General features: G+C 43.4%; 1 protein-coding gene across 3 annotated transcripts in view; it reads right to left on the reverse strand.

Moving 5' to 3' along the window:
* The window catches only part of LOC139567998 (ectonucleoside triphosphate diphosphohydrolase 7-like), a 22,962-nt gene extending 3,647 nt beyond the window's left edge, over positions 1 to 19,315 (reverse strand). Inside the window, exons 1-11 of one of the 3 annotated variants that reach the window (XM_071389658.1) lie at positions 19,102 to 19,315; positions 17,353 to 17,461; positions 16,307 to 16,486; positions 15,894 to 16,099; positions 14,700 to 14,850; positions 14,431 to 14,534; positions 14,111 to 14,170; positions 11,638 to 11,786; positions 10,968 to 11,134; positions 8,284 to 8,608; positions 7,773 to 7,858 (exon numbers count right to left, since the gene is read on the reverse strand). In XM_071389658.1, the coding sequence (XP_071245759.1) occupies positions 7,773 to 7,858; positions 8,284 to 8,608; positions 10,968 to 11,134; positions 11,638 to 11,786; positions 14,111 to 14,170; positions 14,431 to 14,534; positions 14,700 to 14,850; positions 15,894 to 16,099; positions 16,307 to 16,486; positions 17,353 to 17,360 (1,436 nt within the window). In that variant the 5' untranslated portion in view covers positions 17,361 to 17,461; positions 19,102 to 19,315. Of the gene's footprint in view, positions 1 to 7,772; positions 7,859 to 8,283; positions 8,609 to 10,967; positions 11,135 to 11,637; positions 11,790 to 14,110; positions 14,171 to 14,430; positions 14,535 to 14,699; positions 14,851 to 15,893; positions 16,100 to 16,306; positions 16,487 to 17,352; positions 17,462 to 18,755; positions 19,014 to 19,101 lie in introns of those variants that run through there. The other 2 variants (XM_071389655.1, XM_071389657.1) reach the window with 2 other exon arrangements.
* Positions 19,316 to 19,526: the final 211 nt, after the last annotated feature.

Here is a 19,526-nt window from a genome sequence, read left to right on the forward strand (position 1 = left end):
AGCGGGTAACTGGGTTTACAGATGGTAATAGATGAATATCTAGTAGACATATGGAGTACAGCGGTAGAGAGGGTAACTGGGTTTACAGATGGTAATAGATGAATATCTAGTAGACATATGGAGTACAGCGGTAGAGCGGGTAACTGGGTTTACAGATGGTAATAGATGAATATCTAGTAGACATATGGAGTACAGCGGTAGAGCGGGTAACTGGGTTTACAGATGGTAATAGATGAATATCTAGTAGACATATGGAGTACAGCGGTAGAGCGGGTAACTGGGTTTACAGATGAATATCTAGTAGACATATGGAGTACAGCGGTAGAGAGGGTAACTGGGTTTACAGATGGTAATAGATTAATATCTAGTAGACATATGGAGTACAGCGGTAGAGAGGGTAACTGGGTTTACAGATGGTAATAGATGAATATCTATTAGACATATGGAGTAAAGCGGTAGAGTGGGTAACTGGGTTTACAGATGGTAATAGATGAATATCTATTAGACATATGGAGTACAGCGGTAGAGAGGGTAACTGGGTTTACAGATGGTAATAGATGAATATCTATTAGACATATGGAGTACAGCGGTAGAGAGGGTAACTGGGTTTACAGATGGTAATAGATGAATATCTAGTAGACATATGGAGTACAGCGGTAGAGCGGGTAACTGGGTTTACAGATGGTAATAGATGAATATCTAGTAGACATATGGAGTACAGCGGTAGAGAGGGTAACTGGGTTTACAGATGGTAATAGATGAATATCTAGTAGACATATGGAGTACAGCGGTAGAGCGGGTAACTGGGTTTACAGATGGTAATAGATGAATATCTAGTAGACATATGGAGTACAGCGGTAGAGCGGGTAACTGGGTTTACAGATGGTAATAGATGAATATCTAGTAGACATATGGAGTACAGCGGTAGAGAGGGTAACTGGGTTTACAGATGGTAATAGATGAATATCTAGTAGACATATGGAGTACAGCGGTAGAGAGGGTAACTGGGTTTACAGATGGTAATAGATGAATATCTAGTAGACATATGGAGTACAGCGGTAGAGAGGGTAACTGGGTTTACAGATGGTAATAGATGAATATCTAGTAGACATATGGAGTACAGCGGTAGAGAGGGTAACTGGGTTTACAGATGGTAATAGATGAATATCTAGTAGACATATGGAGTACAGCGGTAGAGAGGGTAACTGGGTTTACAGATGGTAATAGATGAATATCTAGTAGACATATGGAGTACAGCGGTAGAGAGGGTAACTGGGTTTACAGATGGTAATAGATGAATATCTAGTAGACATATGGAGTACAGCGGTAGAGAGGGTAACTGGGTTTACAGATGGTAATAGATGAATATCTAGTAGACATATGGAGTACAGCGGTAGAGAGGGTAACTGGGTTTACAGATGGTAATAGATGAATATCTAGTAGACATATGGAGTACAGCGGTAGAGAGGGTAACTGGGTTTACAGATGGTAATAGATGAATATCTAGTAGACATATGGAGTACAGCGGTAGAGAGGGTAACTGGGTTTACAGATGGTAATAGATGAATATCTAGTAGACATATGGAGTACAGCGGTAGAGAGGGTAACTGGGTTTACAGATGGTAATAGATGAATATCTAGTAGACATATGGAGTACAGCGGTAGAGAGGGTAACTGGGTTTACAGATGGTAATAGATGAATATCTAGTAGACATATGGAGTACAGCGGTAGAGAGGGTAACTGGGTTTACAGATGGTAATAGATGAATATCTAGTAGACATATGGAGTACAGCGGTAGAGAGGGTAACTGGGTTTACAGATGGTAATAGATGAATATCTAGTAGACATATGGAGTACAGCGGTAGAGAGGGTAACTGGGTTTACAGATGGTAATAGATGAATATCTAGTAGACATATGGAGTACAGCGGTAGAGAGGGTAACTGGGTTTACAGATGGTAATAGATGAATATCTAGTAGACATATGGAGTACAGCGGTAGAGAGGGTAACTGGGTTTACAGATGGTAATAGATGAATATCTAGTAGACATATGGAGTACAGCGGTAGAGCGGGTAACTGGGTTTACAGATGGTAATAGATGAATATCTAGTAGACATATGGAGTACAGCGGTAGAGAGGGTAACTGGGTTTACAGATGGTAATAGATGAATATCTAGTAGACATATGGAGTACAGCGGTAGAGAGGGTAACTGGGTTTACAGATGGTAATAGATGAATATCTAGTAGACATATGGAGTACAGCGGTAGAGAGGGTAACTGGGTTTACAGATGGTAATAGATGAATATCTAGTAGACATATGGAGTACAGCGGTAGAGAGGGTAACTGGGTTTACAGATGGTAATAGATGAATATCTAGTAGACATATGGAGTACAGCGGTAGAGAGGGTAACTGGGTTTACAGATGGTAATAGATGAATATCTAGTAGACATATGGAGTACAGCGGTAGAGAGGGTAACTGGGTTTACAGATGGTAATAGATGAATATCTAGTAGACATATGGAGTACAGCGGTAGAGAGGGTAACTGGGTTTACAGATGGTAATAGATGAATATCTAGTAGACATATGGAGTACAGCGGTAGAGAGGGTAACTGGGTTTACAGATGGTAATAGATGAATATCTAGTAGACATATGGAGTACAGCGGTAGAGAGGGTAACTGGGTTTACAGATGGTAATAGATGAATATCTATTAGACATATGGAGTACAGCGGTAGAGAGGGTAACTGGGTTTACAGATGGTAATAGATGAATATCTAGTAGACATATGGAGTACAGCGGTAGAGAGGGTAACTGGGTTTACAGATGAATATCTAGTAGACATATGGAGTACAGCGGTAGAGAGGGTAACTGGGTTTACAGATGGTAATAGATGAATATCTAGTAGACATATGGAGTACAGCGGTAGAGCGGGTAACTGGGTTTACAGATGGTAATAGATGAATATCTAGTAGACATATGGAGTACAGCGGTAGAGAGGGTAACTGGGTTTACAGATGGTAATAGATGAATATCTAGTAGACATATGGAGTACAGCGGTAGAGCGGGTAACTGGGTTTACAGATGGTAATAGATGAATATCTAGTAGACATATGGAGTACAGCGGTAGAGAGGGTAACTGGGTTTACAGATGGTAATAGATGAATATCTAGTAGACATATGGAGTACAGCGGTAGAGAGGGTAACTGGGTTTACAGATGGTAATAGATGAATATCTAGTAGACATATGGAGTACAGCGGTAGAGAGGGTAACTGGGTTTACAGATGGTAATAGATGAATATCTAGTAGACATATGGAGTACAGCGGTAGAGAGGGTAACTGGGTTTACAGATGGTAGTAGATGAATATCTAGTAGACATATGGAGTACAGAGGTAGAGCGGGTAACTGGGTTTACAGATGGTAATAGATGAATATCTAGTAGACATATGGAGTACAGCGGTAGAGAGGGTAACTGGGTTTACAGATGGTAATAGATGAATATCTAGTAGACATATGGAGTACAGCGGTAGAGAGGGTAACTGGGTTTACAGATGGTAATAGATGAATATCTAGTAGACATATGGAGTACAGCGGTAGAGAGGGTAACTGGGTTTACAGATGGTAATAGATGAATATCTAGTAGACATATGGAGTACAGCGGTAGAGAGGGTAACTGGGTTTACAGATGGTAATAGATGAATATCTAGTAGACATATGGAGTACAGCGGTAGAGAGGGTAACTGGGTTTACAGATGGTAATAGATGAATATCTAGTAGACATATGGAGTACAGCGGTAGAGCGGGTAACTGGGTTTACAGATGGTAATAGATGAATATCTAGTAGACATATGGAGTACAGCGGTAGAGAGGGTAACTGGGTTTACAGATGGTAATAGATGAATATCTAGTAGACATATGGAGTACAGCGGTAGAGAGGGTAACTGGGTTTACAGATGGTAATAGATGAATATCTAGTAGACATATGGAGTACAGCGGTAGAGAGGGTAACTGGGTTTACAGATGGTAATAGATGAATATCTAGTAGACATATGGAGTACAGCGGTAGAGAGGGTAACTGGGTTTACAGATGGTAATAGATGAATATCTAGTAGACATATGGAGTACAGCGGTAGAGAGGGTAACTGGGTTTACAGATGGTAATAGATGAATATCTAGTAGACATATGGAGTACAGCGGTAGAGAGGGTAACTGGGTTTACAGATGGTAATAGATGAATATCTAGTAGACATATGGAGTACAGCGGTAGAGAGGGTAACTGGGTTTACAGATGGTAATAGATGAATATCTAGTAGACATATGGAGTACAGCGGTAGAGAGGGTAACTGGGTTTACAGATGGTAATAGATGAATATCTAGTAGACATATGGAGTACAGCGGTAGAGAGGGTAACTGGGTTTACAGATGGTAATAGATGAATATCTAGTAGACATATGGAGTACAGCGGTAGAGAGGGTAACTGGGTTTACAGATGGTAATAGATGAATATCTAGTAGACATATGGAGTACAGCGGTAGAGAGGGTAACTGGGTTTACAGATGGTAATAGATGAATATCTATTAGACATATGGAGTACAGCGGTAGAGAGGGTAACTGGGTTTACAGATGGTAATAGATGAATATCTAGTAGACATATGGAGTACAGCGGTAGAGAGGGTAACTGGGTTTACAGATGGTAATAGATGAATATCTAGTAGACATATGGAGTACAGCGGTAGAGAGGGTAACTGGGTTTACAGATGGTAATAGATGAATATCTAGTAGACATATGGAGTACAGCGGTAGAGCGGGTAACTGGGTTTACAGATGGTAATAGATGAATATCTAGTAGACATATGGAGTACAGCGGTAGAGAGGGTAACTGGGTTTACAGATGGTAATAGATGAATATCTAGTAGACATATGGAGTACAGCGGTAGAGCGGGTAACTGGGTTTACAGATGGTAATAGATGAATATCTAGTAGACATATGGAGTACAGCGGTAGAGAGGGTAACTGGGTTTACAGATGGTAATAGATGAATATCTAGTAGACATATGGAGTACAGCGGTAGAGAGGGTAACTGGGTTTACAGATGGTAATAGATGAATATCTAGTAGACATATGGAGTACAGCGGTAGAGAGGGTAACTGGGTTTACAGATGGTAGTAGATGAATATCTAGTAGACATATGGAGTACAGCGGTAGAGAGGGTAACTGGGTTTACAGATGGTAGTAGATGAATATCTAGTAGACATATGGAGTACAGAGGTAGAGCGGGTAACTGGGTTTACAGATGGTAATAGATGAATATCTAGTAGACATATGGAGTACAGCGGTAGAGAGGGTAACTGGGTTTACAGATGGTAATAGATGAATATCTAGTAGACATATGGAGTACAGCGGTAGAGAGGGTAACTGGGTTTACAGATGGTAATAGATGAATATCTAGTAGACATATGGAGTACAGCGGTAGAGAGGGTAACTGGGTTTACAGATGGTAATAGATGAATATCTAGTAGACATATGGAGTACAGCGGTAGAGAGGGTAACTGGGTTTACAGATGGTAATAGATGAATATCTAGTAGACATATGGAGTACAGCGGTAGAGAGGGTAACTGGGTTTACAGATGGTAATAGATGAATATCTAGTAGACATATGGAGTACAGCGGTAGAGAGGGTAACTGGGTTTACAGATGGTAATAGATGAATATCTAGTAGACATATGGAGTACAGCGGTAGAGAGGGTAACTGGGTTTACAGATGGTAATAGATGAATATCTAGTAGACATATGGAGTACAGCGGTAGAGAGGGTAACTGGGTTTACAGATGGTAATAGATGAATATCTAGTAGACATATGGAGTACAGCGGTAGAGAGGGTAACTGGGTTTACAGATGGTAATAGATGAATATCTAGTAGACATATGGAGTACAGCGGTAGAGAGGGTAACTGGGTTTACAGATGGTAATAGATGAATATCTAGTAGACATATGGAGTACAGCGGTAGAGAGGGTAACTGGGTTTACAGATGGTAATAGATGAATATCTAGTAGACATATGGAGTACAGCGGTAGAGAGGGTAACTGGGTTTACAGATGGTAATAGATGAATATCTAGTAGACATATGGAGTACAGCGGTAGAGAGGGTAACTGGGTTTACAGATGGTAATAGATGAATATCTAGTAGACATATGGAGTACAGCGGTAGAGAGGGTAACTGGGTTTACAGATGGTAATAGATGAATATCTAGTAGACATATGGAGTACAGCGGTAGAGAGGGTAACTGGGTTTACAGATGGTAATAGATGAATATCTAGTAGACATATGGAGTACAGCGGTAGAGCGGGTAACTGGGTTTACAGATGGTAATAGATGAATATCTAGTAGACATATGGAGTACAGCGGTAGAGAGGGTAACTGGGTTTACAGATGGTAATAGATGAATATCTAGTAGACATATGGAGTACAGCGGTAGAGAGGGTAACTGGGTTTACAGATGGTAATAGATGAATATCTAGTAGACATATGGAGTACAGCGGTAGAGCGGGTAACTGGGTTTACAGATGGTAATAGATGAATATCTAGTAGACATATGGAGTACAGCGGTAGAGAGGGTAACTGGGTTTACAGATGGTAATAGATGAATATCTAGTAGACATATGGAGTACAGCGGTAGAGCGGGTAACTGGGTTTACAGATGGTAATAGATGAATATCTAGTAGACATATGGAGTACAGCGGTAGAGCGGGTAACTGGGTTTACAGATGGTAATAGATGAATATCTAGTAGACATATGGAGTACAGCGGTAGAGCGGGTAACTGGGTTTACAGATGAATATCTAGTAGACATATGGAGTACAGCGGTAGAGAGGGTAACTGGGTTTACAGATGGTAATAGATGAATATCTAGTAGACATATGGAGTACAGCGGTAGAGAGGGTAACTGGGTTTACAGATGGTAGTAGATGAATATCTAGTAGACATATGGAGTACAGAGGTAGAGCGGGTAACTGGGTTTACAGATGGTAATAGATGAATATCTAGTAGACATATGGAGTACAGCGGTAGAGAGGGTAACTGGGTTTACAGATGGTAATAGATGAATATCTAGTAGACATATGGAGTACAGCGGTAGAGAGGGTAACTGGGTTTACAGATGGTAATAGATGAATATCTAGTAGACATATGGAGTACAGCGGTAGAGAGGGTAACTGGGTTTACAGATGGTAATAGATGAATATCTAGTAGACATATGGAGTACAGCGGTAGAGAGGGTAACTGGGTTTACAGATGGTAATAGATGAATATCTAGTAGACATATGGAGTACAGCGGTAGAGAGGGTAACTGGGTTTACAGATGGTAATAGATGAATATCTAGTAGACATATGGAGTACAGCGGTAGAGAGGGTAACTGGGTTTACAGATGGTAATAGATGAATATCTAGTAGACATATGGAGTACAGCGGTAGAGAGGGTAAATGGGTTTACAGATGGTAATAGATGAGTATCTATTAGACATATGGAGTACAGCGGTAGAGAGGGTAACTGGGTTTACAGATGGTAATAGATGAATATCTAGTAGACATATGGAGTACAGCGGTAGAGAGGGTAACTGGGTTTACAGATGGTAATAGATGAATATCTAGTAGACATATGGAGTACAGCGGTAGAGAGGGTAACTGGGTTTACAGATGGTAATAGATGAATATCTAGTAGACATATGGAGTACAGCGGTAGAGCGGCTAACTGGGTCGAAGGGTTTCTTACTTCAGTCTGGAGGAGTCCGCTTGTTTAGAGAACAGCTTGCTGTCTAGACGCTTGGTGAGGGTTGACCACTTGGTGGAACAATAGTCCTGCAGACAGACAGACAGACGAGAACGGAGTTACCTCCTGGAAAGATCTCTTGGCGATATAAGAGCTTAAAAAGACAGCCTGTTCCCAGATCTGTTTGTGCTATCGTTCCAACTCCTCGTCATGCCAAACCTGACAAGGAGTGGCGTGACGACACAAACAGATTGGTACAAGGCTAACTTGAAGAGAATGACAAACATTTTCTTTCCTTTCCCGAAACCAATATTTTCCCTTAGATTTCTTAGGCAGTGCACAGAAAGGCATCTTCCAAGGATTTTTGTTGTTGTTGTTGAAACCAGACTTTTTTTAAAATCGGGGACAAGAGAGCTAGGTGAGGAGAGGCCTAACCTGCCTAGGTAATGACAGAGGAAACCCAGGTCTAAAATATCTGATCATGATAAGTTCTAGAATGATGAGCTGTGGTTACCGTGGCAGCCTTGGAGTACTTGGCGCTGTCGTACGGTCCCCCCATCCTCAGTACATCCTCGGTGCAGTAGAAGAACTCAGAGAAGCCATAGAACTCTGAGTTGCTGTAGTCGATGGGGGCCTGGTACACCCCCCTGGGGGATCCCATGGTGCCGTTGTGGAGACCCAGGAAAGGCCTGACTGCTCCCTGGCACCGCGCCCAGTCCCCCTGCCCTCTCAGGTGGACCGCACGGCCTCCCCGACGCACCACGTCTGATAGGCCGACAGGGAGGCACGGGTCTGCAAGGGGCGTGGCTTCCATCATGCCTGTCTGATCGCCTGTCAGTCTGGAGGACAACCAGGAAGTGACACGAAGGAAGGGCTAGTCAGTCGATCAATCAATCATTGAGTTCTCACACTCAAGGTGTTGAGATGAAATTGGAGGATGGTGATGAATTTAAGAATGTGACCCTCTGTTTATGCAAGTGTGAATGTGTCTGTATATGTGTGTCCCTTTGTGTATGTATGTATGTTCGTACGGTGCCTTTGGTAAGTATTCAGACCCCTTGACTTTTTCCACATTTTGTTACATTACAGCCTTATTCTAAAATGTTTTTTTGTTTTTTTTTATCCTCAGCAGTCTACACACAATACCCCATAATGACAAAGTGAAAACAGGTTTTTAGAAATGTTTGCAAATGTATTAAAAATAAAAAACAGAAATACCTTATTCATATAAAAGTATTCAGACTCTATGCTATGAGACTCGAAATTGAGCTCAGGTGCATCCTGTTTCCAGTGATCTTAATTGAGATGTTTCTACAACTTGATTGGAGTCCACCTGTGGTTAATTAAATTGATTGGACATGATTTGGAAAGGCACACACCTGTCTATATAAGATCCCATAGTTGACAGTGCATGTCAGAGCAAAAACCAAGCCATGAGGTCGAAGGATTGCCCGCAGAGCTCCGAGAAAGGATTGTGTCGAGGCACAGATCTGGGGAAGGGCACCAAAAAAATGTCTGCAGCATTGAAGGTCCCCAAAAACACAGTGGCTTCCATCATTCTTAAAATGGAAGAAATTTGGAAACACCAAGACTCTTCCTAGAGCTGGCCGCCCGGCCAAACTGAGCAATCGGGGGAGAAAGGCCTTGGTCAGGGAGGTGACCAAGAACTCTAGAGTTCCTCTCTGGAAATGGGAGAACCTTCCAGAAGGACAACCATCTCTGCAGTACTCCACCAATCAGACCTTAATGGCAGACTGGCCAGATGGAAGCCACTCCTCAGTAAAAAGGCACATGACAGCCTGCTTGGAGTTTGCCAAAAGGCACCTAAAGGATTCTCAGACCATGAGAAACAAGATTCTCTGGTCTGATGAAACCAAGATTGAACTCTTTGGCCTGAATGCCAAGGTCACATCTGGAGGAAACCTGGCACCATCCCTACAGTGAAGCATGGTGGTGGCAGCATCATGTTGTGGGGATGTTTTCCAGTGGCAGGGAGACTAGTCAGGATCAAGGAAAAGATGAACGGAGCACAGTACAGAGAGATCCTTAATGAAAACCTGCTCCAGAGTGCTCAGGACCTCAGACGGGGGCAAAGGTTCACCTTCCAAGAGGACAACAAGTGGCGCAGTGGCCTAAGACACCGCATCTCAGTGCAAGAGGAGTCACTGCAGCACCTGGTTCAAATCCAGGCTCCATCATATCCAGCCGTGATTGGGAGTCCCATAGGGCGGTGCACAATTGGCCCAGCGTCGGCCGGGTTTGGCCGGGGTAGGCCATCATTGTAAATAAGAATTTGTTCTTAACTGACTTGCCGAGTTAAATAACTGTTAAATAACAGTAAAAACGACCCTAAGCACACAGCCAAGACAACGCAGGAGTGGCTTCAGGACAAGTCTCTGAATGTCCTTGAGTGGCCCGGACTTGAACCTGATCGAACATCTCTGGAGAGACCTGAAAATAGCTGCGCAACAACGCTCCCCATCCAACCTGACAGAGCTTGAGAGGATTTGCAGAGAAGAATGAGAGAAACAATTTTCTTTTTTTAAGGATAGCCAGGGGCACACTCCAACACTCAGACATCATTTACCTACAAAGCATGTGTTTAGTGAGTCCGTCAGATCAGAGGCAGTAGGGAGGACCAGGGATGTTCTCTTGATAAGTGTGTGAATTGGACCATTTTCTAAATGTAATGAGTACTTTTGGGTGTCAGGGAAAATGTTTGGAGTAAAAAGTACATTATTTTCTTTAGAAATGTAGTGAAATAAAAGTGAAAGTAGATAAAAATTAAAAGTAAAGTAGACACCCCAAAAAACTACTTAAGTAGTACTTTGAAGTACCATTACTTAAGTACTTTACGCCACTGATTTTTTATAACGGGGTATTGTGTGTAGATTGATGAAGAAAAAAAGTCAAGGGGTCTGAATAGGCACTGTATGTATGTATGTATGTATGTATGTATGTATGTATGTATGTATGTATGTATGTATGTATGTATGTATGTATGTATGTATGTATGTATGTATGTATGTATGCATGCATGTATGCATGTATGTATGCATGCATGTATATATATGTATGCATGTATGCATGTATGTATGCATGTATGTATGTATGCGTGTATGTGTGTGAGTGTGTGTGTGTGTGTGTGTGTGTCTCGCTCTCTCTGCGTCCGTGTCTGTGTCCCCCTGCCGGTCCTACCTGTTCTTGGTGATGGTGGAGTTGACCAGCTGGTCTTCGTAGCGTTGTCGAGCCATGTTCCCCCCGAAGCCCAGGAATGTGGTGACATATACACGGTAGACGTGCTGCGTGTGCTCTGAATCACAGCCCAGGTTAAACTCTGCCAGCAGGCTCTTAGCAGACTCCTCCTGTAGAGGGAGACAGAGAACCACATACATGACTTCAACCATAACATCATGCTCTGGGATGAAGTTTCCCCTGGGTACCCATCTAAAGTCAGCTTCCCAATTCTAACCTTAACCCTTAGTGCGGAAAATGCTAAACTGGCCCAAGATCAGTAGCAACTTCACCCTACACCTTGAATAATAGCTTTGTAAAGATCTTGGCGTTAAATTATTTGCGATAAATGGGAGATTCATAAAGGCACCAAATGGAAGAAAACGCATTGGAAACAGGGAAGGACTACCTGAATGTGTCCAATAAGAAATGCTCATGTTCTTTTTTTCCGTTACAAAACGTTTCGCTACGGTGTGACCTAATGAATACTGTGGCGAATCAGGACGCAGACATTATCTCCAATACATGGTGTGGTTTACTAAACCCTAACATCAGGCCTACCAGTATACACAACAGCCAGTCATACCACACAAATATAATGAGAATGATTGCGCTCAGGTGGATCCTTCCTTACCTGTTCAGGTGAACTGAAGTGGACCGCGCTAGGCACCTCATAGGCTATCTGCAGCGAGGCTCCGCCCATGTCCATGATGCCCACTGTACGCCGCCGGCTAATTGGGTGATGGTTCTGTGACCCTGTAGTGACCTCCACCATTGCATCATCTTCTAGGAAAATGGAGAATTGAGTGTCAGGTCAACGATGGGTAACCGGTCAAAATGTAGGTACGTACGTAAAAGGTATGAATTATCAACTTACATTTTTTACCCAGTCGGTTCAAAAGGAAAATGCATGTCCATATACACAAACCCCGGCATCACACTTTGGCAAACACGCAATCAGATGCTGTCGAATCTGGTTCATCATCATAATTAGCTGGTCGGATTCAGTCTTTTACGATTATCATGTCACACTGCGCAATGTTACCAAATAAAACTCTTTATCATCCTGGCCAGATTTTACAACTTGCTTCAGTTCTGTATTTGATCTGCGCATGTGAGTGAAGTGAGTTAGTAAAAACTGAAAGGGAGAACCGGGACGAAAGTAACACAGTTTTTCCCCTAATTACTCAGAGATCGATAGAGCTAGAGACACCATATTTTACGACACACAACTTATACATGTTCTCTACCATTAGCAACTGTAATAGCACTTCTAGGGTAAATTAGTTTAAATGAAATAGACAGAGAACACAGAACTACGGCAACGTTACTTTTGTACCTGCCAACAGGGAGGGAGTAACACAGCTTTGGGACGGAAATAACAGTTGGTGAGAAGTGCACAATATCTACAGTATCTCCATGTTCCTAGTTTGTAATGCTCGTTACTTTCAACAAATGTACCATCAGCCATCATTTCATGTTTGTGTCGATTTGAATAATTAATGCTATAGGTTCGTAATTTATGAAAATTAATCAACCACAATATTAAAAATGGGACTAAAATGGATCACATAATAGCTATATTAACCATTTTCTCATCTCACTTTAATGGTACGTAGTAGGAGATGTTGTTCACAATAATCAGTCGCTATTCATGATTAGCTCTACCAATCAGGTGCGCTGCAGCTGTCCTTGTCATGCGCGCTTCTCGTGTCTTGATAGAATAAACGACTTCATTCTCTTCACAAACGGCAAAATCATCATGCTCATCACATTTCCATGGCTTGACAGAAGGTAACTGACCACCAGAATATATATAAGATATATATTTTTAACCACTAACCTGCCGAAAAAAGTTTGTGAAAAGCTGATCTGTCAAGTCAATTGATTAAGGCAGAATTGTAATGATGTCATATAATTTTCAAACATTCCGTCACATGTTAATGTTTGGCTGACATTATAAAAGCAATATGAACTAGAGGGAGATGAGACAATGGCCTGTGCTTAGAAGTTGAGTTTATTTTATTCCAGGTCATCAGTTTACATTGTGTTACTTTCGTCCCACCCTTCTTTCCTGTAACTTCTCCCAGGCTAATACCCAAGACTAGCTAGCATGATACTTGGAACCTATGCTGTCATTTAATCACTAGATTGGTGAAGAAAAATAAATATGTTTGGAACCTTAAAACCCCTAAACAACTCCACAGCCGGAAAACACTTTTTTAACGTCACTCAAAACCACTTTTTGTTAATAACTCGGCGACACATGTTCAGACTGGGCTGTTTTTTTGCAGGGAGCTCATCCTCTGCATTGGGAACGTGCTGACTTCACTACGTCGTTCTAGCTTCTGTATTATCTGAGCAAATGGGTGCGTTACTTTCGCCCTGGCTCTCCCCCTATGCATCTTAGAAATACTTTTCACATACAAACTTTATATGTTCAAACTCAGAATCATATAGGCTTCCCCAAAATAACATGTGGTAGAACGTTTATTTTGATTGATAAATGCTGAAAATGGCCATCAGGTAGCCTGATTTCAGATGTGTCCATGTAAACAGGATTATCAGGAAAACCGTTCCTCTTGCAGTGCATGTAGGCTAAACGTTTAGAACTATTATATTAATCTGAACATTCACAATAATCCTATTGTGTGCGGTGCCGGCCGTGTTCCTATTGGTCAGTCACCGGGATCGGCTCGTAACACCAGCCACACTATACGATAAAGGCAAATCAATTCTGACACTGCTACAACTTTGTCAGAGCCTACGACCGCACGTGGCGTTCCTTACTAGACCCGGTCACACTAAATGAGCCAAGACGGCCGATAATCGTTTACGACCTAAGAATTTGCCCACGACGTGGACATTTTGTTTGGGACGGCAAAATCGTGGCATAACATGGCTAAAATCATCGTCTGCGAAGGCCTTAACCGAGCCTTGAGACATGGGTATAGCCGCCATGTACGGCATCTAACGCCCTGTAAAATGGTGGCTACCGATATGTTTCAGGCCTACAGCTAAGCCATAACTCTATACAAAATCCAGCCTCGTCCTTTGCAGTGGACATTCAAGCGACATCATCAACGAAGCCATAACCTCACACTCACCGTACTCCGCATGGTCAAAGCGTCCCAACACAAAGTTAATACCAATCCATGCATACACACCTGCGGGCAGAAAGGCAGCGTTAACATTAACGCCACAAAGCACACACACACACACACACACAGAGGACAGGTGCAGTATATTAGTTCAATTAGACCATTTGGCCTTTTTTCACACCAATATACACATTCAGCAGACACTTTTATCAAAAGCCACTTAGTCGAGCATGGATACAGTTTATATACGGGTGATCCCAGGAATCGATCAGTGTCTAGGTATAACTGTACCATATTCCCATCAGGCTCACAGCTCTCTGTCTCACCTTCCTGTTTCCCAGAGATCACCTCTGCATGGGAGCTGGAGAACAGGAAGTCAAACTCCACAGGAACATCTCTTACCAGGTCCTCCAGGATAGCAGCCTGCTGACTGGGGGGGGGACATGGGGAGAAATAAACACACTTTTTAAACCGCTGTTAGAGATGTATAAATCAATGCCCCAAACCTCCCACAGATCTCTAGGGGGGAATCCTGTGCTTGACCCCCAGCTGACCCTTGAACCCTGACAAAGTGGAGGTGGAGGCTGAGGCCTACCTCTCAGGCAGCAGTCTCATGCCAGCGGTACAGAGGATATAGAGAGGAGTCTCCTTGTGTTTCTTCCTGGGGACATGGGTGGCAGCGAAGGAAAGGAGGGGGTGGAGGTAGTCACTGGCCTTGGCTGGGCTCAGCGCCATGGTGGAAATACCTGGAGAGGAAAAGGGAGAAAACAAGGAGAGAGAGAGAAGCGAGAGAGGTTAGTGATAGCTGAGTTGAGGATGAGGTAGTGGCCTTGGCTGGGGTGTAACCGGGCAGATGTACTATTTCTCTGTAAATTCTACTGTTCATTTAGTGGGAACAAAGCAGCTGCTAACTGCTTAGCAATTGCGGTCCTACTCAGTCCCAGTGTGTTCAGGTATCAGGCCAATAGGGGGGTAATGGAAAGAATGTTGAGATAAGGAGCAGGTTGAGGACATGTGTACGTGTGGCCTGACAACATGGGAAAACAGGTAGAAACCCTCCACACTGTGTGACAACAACTAACTTCCTCTGGGGTGCCACGCCCCCACATGCTGAACATGTAGGTAACTCCCAAAATAAAGGAAACACTTGAGTAAATGAGGGACACAAAGTATACCGAAAGCAGGTGCTTCCACCCAAGTGTGGTTCCTGAGTTCATTAAGCAATTAACATCCCATCATGCTTAGGGTCATGTAGAAAAACACCCAGTTGCTCATCATTTTGTCTACCGTGGCTAGAACAAGAGGATCTCAGGGACATTGAAAGAGGGGTCCCAAAGGAGCTTAGTGGGTTTAAAGTGGGTGTGTTCAGATCTCAACCCAATTGAACACTTAGGGGAGATTCCTGGGCTGCACCTGAGACAGCGTTTTCCACCACCAACAACATCAACTGAAGGGATTTCTAATGGACGATCCCTCCAGCAGAGTTCCAGACACAGATTGTAGAATCTGTTCTAACAGTTGTAACGGCTCAACGCCCTACTAAGACACTTTCTGCTGGCGTTTCCTGTATTTTGTCAGTTACCGGTAACTACTGTATCTTAGCTCTCTCTGTACCAGAGGTGAAGAGGTCGAGGGGCATCTGACAGAGTAAAGACGACGTGTTTCTGCTGTGATGTGGCAACGGCAGTGGTGAGGATAACATCCTTTTCTCCTGGTCATTCAACAGTTATGTTGTTCTCTGCTGTTGTTATTGTAGCCCCGCCCCTCACCACCCACACTCTTTCCTCACCAGGTTTGATCTTCTTGACCACAGGGTGGCGGTCGTGGTCCCTCATCTGCCTGATGTCCAGCAGGGTGTGGAGGTTTCCATGGTGGGGGGGCCAGTAGTACACATACACCCTGGAGCCGCTGCTGCCGCAGTCCACCACGATCCCGTAGTTTAGAGCTGCGTTGGTGACATCAGTAGCCTCCATGGTCTCCACAGATGAGAGGTATCTAGGGGTGATATAGCGGGAGATGGAGAGAGAAACATGTTAGACACCATACACTATGAATGCAGAGTCTGGGTTGACTTAGTAATAGTACAGTGCAAACACTTTGCCTGGTGTGTTTGATTTTGTGCGTGTGTGTGTGTGTGTGTGCCTGTTTGTCTCTCGCTCTCTCTGTCATTCTGTCTGCCCGTTCATCTGACGTCTCACTCACTTGTTGACGTGTCCCCTGTGGCGCTGGGGCCCCCAGAGCTCAGTCTGGTAGACCCCCAGGAAAACCAGGGCAGAGCAGGTGAGGAACACCAGGAAGAAGGCCCTTTGCCTGGGCACACAGCCCAGAGACAGCAAGGACACACTGCAGTACCAGGAGGCTGGCAGGCATGAGAAAGTGATCCTGGAGGAGGAGGGGAGGTTTTCATTACTTTCATAGACATAACCTACTGCAACATAACGCATGGACACGCGCAGTTATTACATTACTAGTTCTGTATAACATAACACTGTGGTAACATTTCAAACAATCATAAACATTACACCTCTTCACCTAAACACATGCTGAAGTTCACATCCTGCATCAAGTCAATACAGCCGTCCAGTTAGTGTGTGTTGCCTCGTGGTCCTTCTGAAGAACAACCAGTTTGTGGTCCAGACGTTGTCCTTTGAGACCACTATTATACCAGTGTGCCGATTCACTTTTTGTTCTATTTTTTTTATCCTCTCTGATCCACCACCTGGTCCGGCTCCACACACACCACCCCTGGTCCAGCTCCAGACACACCACCCCTGGTCCAGCTCCAGACACACCACCCCTGGTCCAGCTCCAGACACACCACCCCTGGTCCAGCTCCAGACACACCACCCCTGGTCCGGCTCCAGACACACCACCCCTGGTCCGGCTCCAGACACACCACCCCTGGTCCAGCTCCAGACACACCACCCCTGGTCCAGCTCCAGACACACCACCCCTGGTCCAGCTCCAGACACACCACCCCTGGTCCAGCTCCAGACACACCACCCCTGGTCCAGCTCCAGACACACCACCCCTGGTCCAGCTCCAGACACACCACCCCTGGTCCAGCTCCAGACACACCACCCCCGGTCCAGCTCCAGACACACCACCCCTGGTCCAGCTCTAGACACACCACCCCTGGTCCAGCTCTAGACATATCTCTGTATTTCGATGGATGGTTATCCTACGCGGTTAGAGATTCGAGCTAGATTGGCTAATAACACAACCCACAAATAAAAAGTGTGTGTTACCTTGCCATATGTCCAAGCAGCAAGACCTAGCAGCAGAGTTAGCTGGCTGTCACCTCCTCATGGTTGGGAACGTACTACGTGGACCCAGGTGTTGCTTTCCCCTGGTGATCTGGAGAGAAGGACATAGAGATTGTCAAGTCGGAAGAAAAGTCAGTCACCACGTATCCCTTCCAGTTAGTTGTGGACATGAAACATAGGTAGCTAGGCCTATCATTTGTAAATTACAGAGGCACCAAGGAACAGCCAACTAGTTAGATGTGTTGAGTTCAAGCGGTGTCAACACGAATAGATACAGTACATGCATGTGCAATAGAAACACACGCTCCTACCTCTGCCCAGACTGGTCTCATAGACTAAACATAACATAGTAAACGAAAATCCAGGCAACTCAAATTAGTATGATATGTTACGTTTGGTATGGTTACATAAGGAAAAAATGAGAGTGTGGTTGGTCAGGGTGGGCGTAGAACGCGAACTTCTAGCAACCCAAAGGTTGCGCGTTCGAATCTTATCACGGACAACTTTAGCCTCTATGAATACGTGAGAAGTAGACTCCTTTTTTGTCGTTAATATGTAGGCTCACCTTTTGTGAACAGTCCCATCACAAGTCAGAATGTTGAAGAAATTCATTTGAATGTACATTACCTGATTTATCCTTATGTAGAAGGTAATCTGAGGCAAAATATGTACAAAGTAGTGTCATTAACTAGACTTTCCGTACGCTGGTCTGTATATCAGTTAGTATTTTCAATGCAGATGCAATTCGCACGCAACTTGCACAAAATCTCAACAATGGCCGAGTTTAACCGAAGCACAGACCGAATGTTGTCCCACGCAATCAGCTGGCAAATTTCACAAGCACTTCCAGCTGATTGTGAGGGAATGTGCTTTGGTCTATAATGTTTGGTTACATTCGGCTATTGTTTACATATGGTGCATCACGTGAAATGCGTCAGGAGATGGAAAATACACATGACAGAACCTACCAGTGACGCAAAAACTCAGGTAAACAATTGTATTTTATTTAACAATACTTTACTGTGTACATTTGATCCCCACTACTTCCTGGCAAAAGGGCAGCACCGACAACCTGTAAAGTAACCTCAAATACATTTTTTTATCAACATTTTGGCTTGTAGAGACTATGGAGTCTTTTTCACAGTGACTTCTTTCAAACTGATTATCAATGGAGTAAGCATGGCAACAGTTTGATGTTTAGGCAACTTTGCAACTACTTACTACCATTAGCTACTTTGCATGTTAGCTAACCCTTCCACTTACCATTTAACTTTACGCCTAACCCTAACTTCTAGCCTAGCCAACGTTAGCCACCTAGCTAACGAATTGCAATTCGTAACATATCATACGGATTGGATGATGAGCATCCACACATTATTACATACCATATTTTACTTCCCCCCCGTGTTACGTCTACCCCTGAGTCCAGGTTGCTCTGCCAACTAGTTCATCTATTATTTAAACAGTGTTTTACGTTATGTAAGATGTATTACTTGCCAGTAAATTGTTATCTCTACAAGCTAAACTAATCTCAATTCACCCACTGACTGCAATTTAACAAAGAATGAATATGTGGCCTGTGCAGAGAATTTGTATTGACATAGCGATTTGGATTGACTAAAACTAGAACAACAATACTGATAACTAACCGGCTTCCGGTGAATGCTACAGCTGTAGCCAGGTGGCTAGATATAGCCATACACTGTGACATTGTCACCGTTCCATACTCACTTTGATACAAATTAACGCTGGCCGTCACGTCATACCAGTCGTTTTAATCACGGTGGATCCTACCCCTTAATCACAGATTAACAACAAAATACATTTTCTTCGAACGAGATTAATCTTCATCCAGGAAAATAAAATAAAAAGCTTTAAATCCATCAGATGACGTAGCTTCCGGTAGCCGACGTGGCCACGTCACGGAACACGTCGCTGTCCAATGTGCTGAATGATGCCCCCGTGTGGTGCGTGCGATTTGTACAATCATGTTTGACCAATGCATATTGATATTGGTCCGTTTAAAATCTATAGCTGTTATGTATCTTTTGATGTATATTATTTATCTGCATACATTTACATTCTTGCATCGCTTCCATTGCATGCACTGCATGCACAGTGAGCCTGTCATGCATCATTTCACGCAGTAATTTCAC

The sequence above is a fragment of the Salvelinus alpinus genome, chromosome 2 (genome assembly GCF_045679555.1).
Source record: "Salvelinus alpinus chromosome 2, SLU_Salpinus.1, whole genome shotgun sequence".
NCBI classification, from domain to species: Eukaryota; Metazoa; Chordata; class Actinopteri; order Salmoniformes; family Salmonidae; genus Salvelinus; species Salvelinus alpinus.